The sequence below is a fragment of the Acipenser ruthenus genome, chromosome 4 (genome assembly GCF_902713425.1).
Source record: "Acipenser ruthenus chromosome 4, fAciRut3.2 maternal haplotype, whole genome shotgun sequence".
Taxonomy (NCBI): domain Eukaryota; kingdom Metazoa; phylum Chordata; class Actinopteri; order Acipenseriformes; family Acipenseridae; genus Acipenser; species Acipenser ruthenus.
This window is the reverse complement of record NC_081192.1, coordinates 100,687,079-100,698,338: the sequence shown is the minus strand read 5'-3', so window position 1 is coordinate 100,698,338 and position 11,260 is coordinate 100,687,079. Positions and strand designations below refer to the sequence as shown.

The 11,260-nt window shown below is 40.9% G+C and overlaps 1 protein-coding gene across 5 annotated transcripts in view; it reads left to right on the top strand.

Moving 5' to 3' along the window:
- The first annotated feature begins 10,690 nt into the window (after window positions 1-10,690).
- Window positions 10,691-11,260, top strand: part of LOC117400260 (kinesin-1 heavy chain) — a 43,125-nt gene continuing 42,555 nt past the window's right edge. For 3 of the 5 annotated variants that reach the window (XM_059023261.1, XM_059023260.1, XM_059023259.1), the window contains exon 1: window positions 10,691-11,059. In XM_059023261.1, the coding sequence (XP_058879244.1) occupies window positions 10,934-11,059 (126 nt within the window). In that variant the 5' untranslated portion in view covers window positions 10,691-10,933. The remainder of the gene's footprint in view (window positions 11,060-11,260) is intronic. The other 2 variants (XM_033999913.3, XM_033999912.3) reach the window with 1 other exon arrangement.

The window sequence follows — 11,260 nt, the reverse complement described above, 5'->3', positions numbered from 1 at the left end:
CAGAAAAGTGAACAACCCTTGAATTCTGTAACCCTCTCACAACCTCCTGCAGTCCTCATCCCTTCATTGAAAGCATTGACATGTACAGTATTGTCAAAATCTTTGTCATTGAATTTAAAATAGTAGAGGAGGATTTTCTTAAAGTGAAGGGGTGTTCCAAAACACTTCACAGCACTGTAGTGCTATGTATACAATATGCTGCTTTAATGTACAGTTACAGGGCATTTAAACTCTTCTAACTGGACCTTTACCTTGAAGGTCCTTGCTGTTATTGCTTTAAGCCACCTGGTGGCACTGTTTCCTAATGTCACATTATAAGCAGTTGGCCACACAATTTTGTTTAGTTTTATTTTTTCAATTCAATATATTCATATCCTGATTGTTGCATTTTGTTTTTGACAATCCCTATCTTAATTAATCAAGCAAGCAGGCATCTTATTTAATGTTTTAAACTGCACCTTTCTTTCATTTACATGTACTCTAACAAAGAGTCCTTTATGACTTCTGCTCCTTTAATCAGGGCTTCTCAGACTCGGTTTTATTCAGATCTGGTACTTCTGTCTTTTAGTGCTCTGTGTGTACAGCTGACTGACCCTAGTTTTTTTTTAGTTTGGTTCTTTTTGTATTCTTGAAATGATTCATCTCAATGAGCTTTTTCCTAGTTAACATTTAAAATAAATAAAGACCTTGTATCAGATCTCCTCTATGCTGAAAAACCAAGCAAAAAGGTACCAATAAATAGCTAGCTACCGAGGTGCATGTTGAGAACAGGTATATTAAAGGACTGTAGAGCACATGTGGAACCTGCAGCAGATCCAAAACTGTATAAGAACAAGATCAGAGATACTTATACAAATCACTTCACTGCAGATAAAAAGCTCCTCTTGTCTTGTGAGATAATGGAAGCTAATTGAAACCCCATTTGTGCTGTATTTATTATGTGTTCCATGCAGCATATTAGATGTACAGAGAAACTCTATAAAAAGCCTGGTTACCATCACAACCTGTGGGGATATACAGTACTGAATTCATCAAGAATCCACTCAATTCCATCTCTCGCTCTGTGGATGTAGTTTGCGTGGCTTTATGTCAAAGCCAGTCCCAAGCAGTGTTGTGCACCACCCTTAAGAAAAAAAACAGACAGGTTTAGGCTTTAAAACAACATTGTGGTGAGTCTTGTTTGCCATGCAAGAAGGATGTTTAAATTAGGTGGAGACCCAAAACCAGACAGGTGACTCTTCAACTTCATTAAACATACAAATAACAATAGAACCATTATAGTCTTTGTTAGCCCATAAAGGTCAGAACAGACCATCCGCTTCAGAACAAAGACAGCCTGCATGTACATGTGCAGGGATAACCATTCACTAAATGGGTTCTTTTATTTGTTAAAGTGCGCACCAAATGCATTTGTGTTTAATTGCAGAAGTGAAAATCCAGTCTAACAGGTATTTTGTGGACATGCAGCACTGATATACAATTATTCTAAAGAAAAGCCTTGATTGACATAAACAAATACACTGGTCATAATGCAGAAGCACTGTAATGCTCCTGAGCTGTACAGAGGGATTGTTTGTAATTGGGGACAGGTAGTTGTCTTTAAAGTGGTTGTAGATCAGATACAATACAAAATGCAGGTACCCGCAGCTACATTGTAGCTGTTTATACATGTGTTAAATTGTTTAATACATGTATTTACAACAAAATGATATGATAAGTAAAAAATAAGGTGGCTGAATACATGGTGTTAATGTTGGTTAATTAAAAAAAAAGTAAAGTTGTGTAAGTACAGTATGTGTGATTAATGAACCTGCATACTACATACATCTCACATGTCAAAAGATACACATTTTTGAAAGAATGACATGTTAAAGCAAGCATGTATGTTTTAAAACATGGCATTTGCTACTACACCAGGCTAAAGGAATCTCTGTTTGCACGCCTTGCTGTCAGTTTCCACTTGCTTGGTTGTTTCACCCGGAGAGTGAAATTGTCTTCTTCCTTGTCATTGACCAAGCAGCTGCTCCCCCTGTAGACTGACATGATCTAGAAAGTGAAACAGTATAAGCTGAACCTCCTGAACGGTAGATACCAGATATCATGTTTTACAATGAATGTATGTGCTTGCTTTCAAAACTGCATATCGGAGACCTATACCGCCAATGCAAGGGTGCAAGAAGGAAGATTTATGGAATTAATTAAAATAATGTTTACAATTCTTTAACAAACCTTTCAACTAGAGTCTTTCTCAATTGTCTTCAAAGAAAGACCTGTAGTCTAGTATTCATGGGTCTATTTGATTGCTTTAATAACACCATTTTCTTGTCATGGATGATAGCTACTTTATAACTTTTCCAAACTGTTTTATAAGAGCTTACAATAGCATGATTACCTGTATATTGTAATTTATAGTAATTATACATACTATGACTACATTCACCCGGATAAATAAATTGTGAGTTGTATTGTCATTGAGGGTTGGATCTGCATCAAACCAGCTTGATTCATCTAGCATAGAATCCAACACATTTTTCTGACAACTGGTCATTATACCCATCATAGCGTATAAAGTGCACTTTGGTCCCAGAGTTTTGAAATTGGCAATGGTACTAAACTAGTAACAAGTAATTTTAATCTGAAGACTCAAAAAACGTGCTTAAGGCGTTTGTTATTAGTTTGGTAACATTAACAGGTTTCTTTCATCTAAAGGTCTATATAAGTCTGGCATATTAGTATATCTTTTCTTTTGGTCTGTGTGTGTGTGTGTGGGGGGGGGGGGGGGGGTAGGGTCTAGCCAGATTGTATTTACACAAAAGGAAATTACTGTGAAATACCATCATTATGAGTAGTAAAAATAGGCCTGTTTGTCATCCACATTACAGCATCACACTGGTATAGAGCAACACCCTTCACAAATGGAAAATACATCCTTTTGAGAAGCCACCACAAAAACCCCTCAGTAAATTCACACTAACAAACTAGTACCTTTGAAGCATGCTTTTTATAAAGTGATTATATAGCACATTTTGAAGTGTTATGACAGTTTGAAACGTGTTTTATAATCACTTACACTCCACGTGATCTATCACACATCTGAGGCTGATTAACCCTTTCAGTCTAACAAATTCAGTTATAGAATTTAAAAAAAAAAAGACTTATGTTGTGTTATGAATGAGCCCACTGGCTCAAAATCAAGAGAAAAATAAGAAAGGGCTTGGATGGATGCCTTTTCTTTGCTTCATTGATTTTCACAATGTAAGTAAATGCTGGGCACAACACCAAGGCTCATCAGATGCAGAACTGAATTGTTTATTCAGATTGAACAGTTACACAGTTTAAAGCACTTCCTATATTGGAGTTTTTCTTCCAATTTAGTTCTCCTTCTCCTGCTCTTCCCATCCTCTTTCCAGTGTACAGTAGAAGCAATTCCTCAAACCCCGATGCCTTATAGCAGCACCTGCTGGAAGGTGTGAGGCTGGAGCAGCTGCCTGGTTCATCAGTAACAGACTCAGCATCGTGCACTGGAATAGAGGAGCTCATTACTATTGTTCTCTGCACCAGGGAGCAACCACATCCCCACCGATCAAAAACACTGATGACGCCAAAGTCACTGCATTGAAAGGGTCTGGATCTGAGTTACATTGAGTTACATTTGTACAATGACTTCAGAAGAGAGAACTCGTGGGTTTGACAGCTGAATCTTCAAAGCTCCAACCTGACCACAAGTAACTATTTGTAACTGTAACTAGTTCATTATTTTCAAAGTAATAAGTTACTGTAACATGTTACAATTTTGTTCAAGGAACTTGTAACTGTAACGGATTACTTTTTAAAAGTAACATCCCCAACATTATTATTTTACAGTTAGTCAATTTTGTTTAATGATTTAGTTTTAGTTGATGTCAAATCAAGTCTTCATAACCCGATAAATATTAACCTCATCCAAGAAATCTCTAAAACAAATCCTTGTAAATCAAGGGATGACTTCCAAGTATTCCGGCTAATGGACCATTTATAATAAAAGGTACTCATTACAGCTATTACAAATACGCACAACACAGCCATTAACTAGATTGAACAGAACAAAACTAAAAGCAAATTTTTTTTTTTTTTTTTTTTTTTTTTAATAATAACACTGAAAAAGCTTCAGTTATTGGCAGCTGTTTCAGTTTGATGAGAAACAGATCAGGAGCCAGCTTCTGGAAGATTCTCTATGGAATCCCTGAAATCCTTGATGTGGGGTGCCACAGTGAGAACATGAACTAGCCTAGCAGTACCTGAACTGTACATTATCACTCCATCTGGAGGTCGATACCCCAGTGTGGCGGGGTACACCCTGTGCGGATTTTGTATTTGTTGTATTATGATTTAAATGTATTGTTTAGTATTTAAAAACACAATGTTTGTTATTATTGTTTTACAGCATGGATGGGGTTAAAATTCCTCATGCATAATGTGGCCATCTCCCAATTAATCAAGTAATTATCAAGTAATTACCAGTTGGGAGGTGGCCACATATATTAAAGCAAAGCAGACGCTCCTGTTGGTTTGGAGAAAGGAGACAGAGAGAGGAGGGGGAGAGACAGTAAGAGTTATAAAACTAAAATCAGTGCTTCAGCCCACAGTAATAGTCTGTGTCTCTTCCTGGTCTGACCTCACCATCAAGACATCCGTGATAGAGAAGTGGGAAACAGTGCCTCCACATACTCAGGCCTGGAGAACTACTGTGGGTGAATTTTATTTGGAGAATGTATTAAAAAAAAATTGTGATTTTTTTTTAAAGAAAATGAAGAAGAGGAGGAGTGGCCAGTCCCAGAGGCAAGCGAGGGAGGTGCTGCCTTCCCGAGAGCCAGAGGACAAGGCGGACACCTTCATCAGCGCTTTCGAGGCCTCAAGCTGGTGTGGATCGAGGCCTTGCTTTCGAGGCCTCTATCTGTGAGGAGTAGAGGCACTTTGTGCTCAACTGCCCCCTCCTAGAGGAGGAAGAGGAGGAGCTACCAGCTCGAGTGCTGAAGAAAAGGAGGAGCAACCGTCACCAGAGGAAGGCGAAGGAGCCCGAACGTCTGCCACCCAAGAGGGTGGAGCCCGAGCATCCAGCGCCCAAGAGGTTGAAGCCCGAGCGTCCAGCGCCAAAGAGGGTGGAGCCCGAGCATCCAGCGCCCACAAGGGCGGAACCCGAGGGTCCTGAGCCCATGAGGGGAAGCATGAGCATCCAAAGCCCTCGAGGGAGATATGGGACAGGCTGCTGGACCCTTAGTGGAGCATTAAGGAGGCCCTCCTGATGGTGATCAACCTGTTGTGGGCAAGAGATGGGGAGCAATGGGAAGCCTGGGATCAGAAACATTGCCCAGCATCCCTCCCAGAAATCTCAGCCATGGTACTCAACTACTTGGCTGCAGATATGGGAGGTGTCACACAATCTCCATTCCCATCAGGAGGATCCACAACTACTCCAGCTCCACAGGAAGTAGGCACGTCCACACCAGGGCCCAGAGGAGAGCCGCACTAGTCCCCATCGTCAGAGGTAGAGACGCACCCATCTTCAGTGTTAGTGGGAGACGACCTGCTGGTCCCGCCTCCACCGCCAGAGGGAGACTACCTGCTGCTCCCCCCTCCACCACCAGAGGAGCTAGAGCTACCTCCCGAAGGTTGTCTCCTGCCATCACCTCCCAAGGGAACACTCCTGCCCTATGCTGCACTGCCTGGGGATGCTAAGCTTGCAATGCCTAGGGCTGCCAAGCCTGCAACACCTGGGGATGCCAAGCCTGCAACGCCTGGGAATGCCAAGCCTGCAATGCCCTGGGTTACCGCCCTGCGCTGCCTGGAGATGCCTGTTTGTCACCTCCTGGGGTCTTTCAGTGCTGGAGGGGCCAGCATTGCCACTGGCAGCATTTCTGCTGCCAGGATTGCCTTTGCTGGAGGAGCCAGTCAGTCTGTTCATTGTCTGATGATTTTATTTTCCCCACAGTATAAAAAAGAATACAACAAATTTAAGAGGAACTTTTTTTAAATAAAAATATACACTTTTTTATATCAGAAATGTATTATGTATCACATTTACAGAATGACATATTAATATTAGCTTACAATACCTTGCAAGCACAACAGAATCTTATATGTGAATTTTGTGAAAATATGAATCTACACAAGTATAACATTTGAACAAGATTGTGCTGGGGGCACTGTTGACTTGACATGGAATGACCCCTTGTGGCAAAGTGGTTAACAGTGTGCAGGTGCAGGTGATCAATAAACAAGCATCAGTTATAATCCAGGAGCAATGTTGTTTAATGAGTTATAAATCCAGTGCCTGACGGCAAAACAAACAGTGAACAGTAAATGATGCTATGTAATACAGAGGCGTGTATTACTTGAGTAATCCCCGGGTTTGTCCCGAAATAATAGTCCCATTCTTTCTACACCCACACAAAACACATACACAAGTCCGTTAGTGAGTGAATTAGTGCTTGTGGTGCAAATACAGTTTATTTGTGATACAAGTGCAGTGCTGTTTCGGGTTTGTGCTGGCCCTTGGCGACAGCTCTGGAACGTGTTAGCTGTCTACTAATACAAGAAACAATTAGAGACAAACAAACAAATGCTCACGATACGTTTTTCACACAAATCACAGGTCCTTCCAGGTTGTTCTCTAACCAAAACGAAGGAACAGATCACGTCGCTTTGTCCCCTACTTATAACGTCACTCGTGACCCCTTGGTAAATGATTGCAGCCGCTCCTCCAATCCGCAGCTGCCACATCATTCCCCTTCCGGGTCGATGAGTTAGTGCACCGAAGTTCCACCCCCTTTCTAGATGACCGACTTCCTTTTAACCCTGGGAATGAAGTGTCAGGCCAAACAGTCCAGGGTACTCTGCTCCCGTTACTTAGCCCCCTCACAGGTCGGGAGGGAGATTTACCACCAAGAATCATTGTCTTTCTGTCACACCCCTGTGTACAGTATTTTTCTGTCTCTGTAAAAGAGTATGAACACTAGTGTGTGTGTATGTTCTGCTTGAGACAAAGGGTACAGTGAGACAAAACACCACAAACTTTAGAGCTTGCTTTTTTCCTGAGATAAAAACCTTTGATCTAATTTCTTACTCGGAACAAAGCCTTTGTATCCCACTCAGAGCATGTTTGTGATTTGCCCTGGCATCCCTCTGTCTTGGTATCTGTTATGTGAGCACATGGCTGAGATCTGTTTATACTGTCTATGATCCAACTGCTTTAAACCACCAACTGGTGAGTTACAGATTGTTAGAACGAATCTTGAGTCAAAAGATTTGTATTTTTATTTTGAAACATTAAGTAATTTTAATTTGAAAAGGTATCAACAGGGCTTCCATTCTAGTCATAAACAAGAAAAAACATTGACAATGGCTTCTTGTCTTAATGTTTGTCTAATTGTAAAATCAAGTTGAATGAAAAAGACTCCACTAAACTATGATATATTATGTTTTATTATTATCATCATAATAATAATAATAATAATAATAATAATAATAATAATAATAATAATAATAATAATAATAATAATTATTATTATTATTATTATTAAATAGGGAATACACATTTAACAATCAAGACAGACACAACAAAGTGTTACTGATGAACACACTCATTTACAGACAGTCCCTGTAGTGCAGTAATAATTCAGAGGTATGAACAGATCACACAAAACAATGTTACAAAAGCCCATTCAGTACATTCCATATGGCTTCATATATGGGGGGCAATGTAGAACTGAATTAAGTATAAATGATTGTGTTCGCCAATATGTGCTCTATTGCCTTGCTAAAAGGTAACAGATGGTGCATTGGCAACAAGCAAGAGCTGTGAATTTAACACACATTCCCTGGTATCTTACTGGCAACCTCAGCACGGCTTTACAGCATGAATTTAATAGTGTAGAAAAACACAAAACATGTTTACAGCAAAGGATCCTTTGACCAGAGAGATGAATTGTCTTTAATCAGCATGACCATTTGAAAGCAGCACACCTCCCAGCTCTGACCAGGATAACAGGGCTAGTTATTCAAAAATAGTAACGATAACCCTAGTACTATAGGCCAGGCTAACATAGCAATATATTACAAATACACACACATAGTGGACACATACAGTATTGGGGAACACAAACAGTAGAAAACAGAAGTGAAACATACATGTAGTGTACAAGAACAAACTGTACCAAAACTCAACCTACATTGCCAAGGGTTAGCCTGTGGGAAGTTCTTCCACCGACAGAATGAATACAGGTGCTTGTAGCATTGCAATTCATTACCAACCATTTATATTCCTACATACAGGCTAGGGAACTACAATGGGCTGTTTACATTGAATTATCCTTGTCCCGGATAATTGCACTTTCCATAGTAAGGTGGAATTTTGTCAGCTTCTTTGTGATTTGCTGAGAAGAGGTAATTACTGGGAATGTACTGCACTAAAAGTAAAGACTTTTTCACTTTCATAAAAATGTGCTTGTGTCTACTTGTGGTTGTGCTTTTAGAAATCGTGTTAAGTTTACTTAAACCCTGTGCTCAGTGCTCAAGGCATGAAAAGTACTTTTAAAATCACGCCTACAACTCTGCTACTGTTTTCAATGCCCATGTAATCTCCATGTGACCTATTGACGTAGAATGTGAGGGCACTTTGGAAATGCGGCAGTGAGATACACACACGTTTACCATAATGTGTACATCTTATATATAATGAAACGTGTGAGATCAATGAAGCAATGGCAATACATATTAGAGAACATATACTGGAGTTGTGTTGTTAGCCATGGTATGTTCTTTAATGTTCACACAGTAGAAAAGACCTCCAATCAAATGTGTTTCCTGTAGGACAGACCCTGCGGCAGCACAGTGCCCCTGAACTCAGTGTTGGGGAGCTTGTTCAGTTCTGTCTCTGAGGGAAGAGGGCCCTCTACTGAGACAACAGCACCATGGCATCCTAATTAAAAATTTGATTAATTAATTTTTTCTTAAAAAAAGCAGGACTATTTCATAGAACTGAGATGTATTTTAAGAAGATCCCATAACTACACTTTTTTTTATTTGAAAAAAGAAAATAAAATACATGTCAGGGTGGGCCCTGTCTTAAAAACTTTTTCCGGGCCTGAAAATGTATTTAAAAAACATTCTTAAAAAAAAAAAAAGGTTTTGTGAAAAGGGAGCACTACCTGAAATGTTTCCTGAGATATGAGGCTTGGGTAGACTGGCCGTGGCAGCTTTCAAATTAACTGCCACGAAAGGGTTATTTTCTGTCTGTACGGCACTTGAACACAAGCATCCCAGGATACACTGATACAGCACAGCTGAGCAGCAGAAGTATGAAGCCAGCCAATCTCTGGAAACGTTAGGTGTGATCATCTGGAAAGCAGAAAGTCACATGATCCCAGTATTGCGGCCACCCTAGTCCACAAGTCAAAATGAAGCATGCTGTTAGATTTTGTGGAAGGAGTTTCCAGAACACTTAAAATATGCAGTTGCTAGCTGAAATGGTTCAGGAGTTATTAGCAGTTGTAGGGGCAGCTGCAGCTTTGCAAATTCATACAATACAAGATCCCATGACAGGATACTTGATTACAGACTGCAGTAACCACTTTGAAAATGTGTCTCCCCTTTTATTGCTCTCAGTCTGGACCTATCCCAGCCTTCACTCATTAAGACTCCTTCACCTTGTCCCGAGACCCCCACCTAGCCCGCCTGTCGCCTGATTTATAGGTCCAAACGATGCCCACCCTGCATATTCACAATTGAGGGCTTCCCCAAAGAAACCAAACATTCAGCCAGAGACCCCCAGGGTGTCATTTTTCAGACCAAAGCAATGTATGTGTCCCAGGTGTGGAAGATGCACTGTTCAGCTGGGGGCTGCATTGATAACTAGTATCTACACAACTGCTATTGCCTTAATCCCACATCTGTACAATAAATAGCCCTTTTGCTTTGTACAATACAACCGGCTAAATAAATCACTGAGTTCATTCAAGAGCTCTTACATGCTGTTTTTTTTTTTTTTTTTTTTTTAAGTCACAAGACAAAGCAAAGTATTGCTTGCGCCCCTTTTTTATTAAAGCACATTATCGCCTATATATAGTTTATAGGCTACAGTACTAGTGTGCAACTGCTGTTAACACAAACATACTGGACATGCATTGTTGAGCAGCGTGGACAAACCAGCCTAGTTGTATGCCGCTTAAGACAGCGTGCCATTCCTATGATCGTCCTGGTTTTTATAGTTTCGGTTATTATAACCATATGCTACAGTGACATCATCGTCGCCACTTCAGTCAGTCAGACCTGCTGTTCAGCCTCAGACCCTGCCTTCATTCATCCACTGCGCTGAGAATGAGCACTTGAAATCGGAGTTACTGTAGGTGGAGCCGCGCAGTCTCTGGGTACAGAAGCCGGCCTCGGATATTAGAAAGCGAAAAAATAACCCTGTTATACGATGTCAGCTTGGTTTGGGTATTCAACTACATTAAAATAAAAACCGGTGGTAACAATTCTCGTCCATTTGCTTATGCATCCGATAAAACGATTCAGCACTGTGTACAGTGTGAACTTGGGCTGGGCTGGGCAGGGCAGGTTTATTCCAATCTGCCTTTGGCTGTGGGGTGTTGTTATCTGCAGAGGTGACGTCACTCAGCCATCCGAGGGAGGGGGGGAGAGAGAGAGAGAGAGAGAGAGAGAGAGAGAGAGAGAGAGAGGGGGATCCGCCGGTGTCATGGCTGACATGGTGGAGAGGAAGTGATTCTTATCTGCACAAGAAAAGGGTGCATTTAATATCGATAAACCGCCTGGGGATCGTTCTAGAAAGACACAGAAAAGGTTTAGGGGAGCGGTCCACCGCTTTCGTATCCAAGGGCGGTTCCAGTCGCAGGATCGAGTTGTAATTATTGTCAATTTCAACCCAGAATAGGGGAAGATGGCGGACCCGGCGGAGTGCTCAATAAAAGTGATGTGCCGTTTCAGGCCCTTGAATTCATCCGAAGTAGCAAGAGGAGACAAATACATCGCCAAATTTCAGGGGGATGAAAGCGTGGTCATCGGGGTACGTTTGTAAATTAAAGCATTTTTGTTTTGTTTTATTGTTCAAAGTGCAACCAGCGTATACGTTTTTGTTTCGCTAGGGTTTTAAGACAAGGACAGTGTCTGGGACCAAGGCTATCCGCCCACACAGTGGACATATAAAACTCAGTAATGTACTTAACTTCATTGTTAGTACAATTCAAGATACTACGTCTTTTTTACT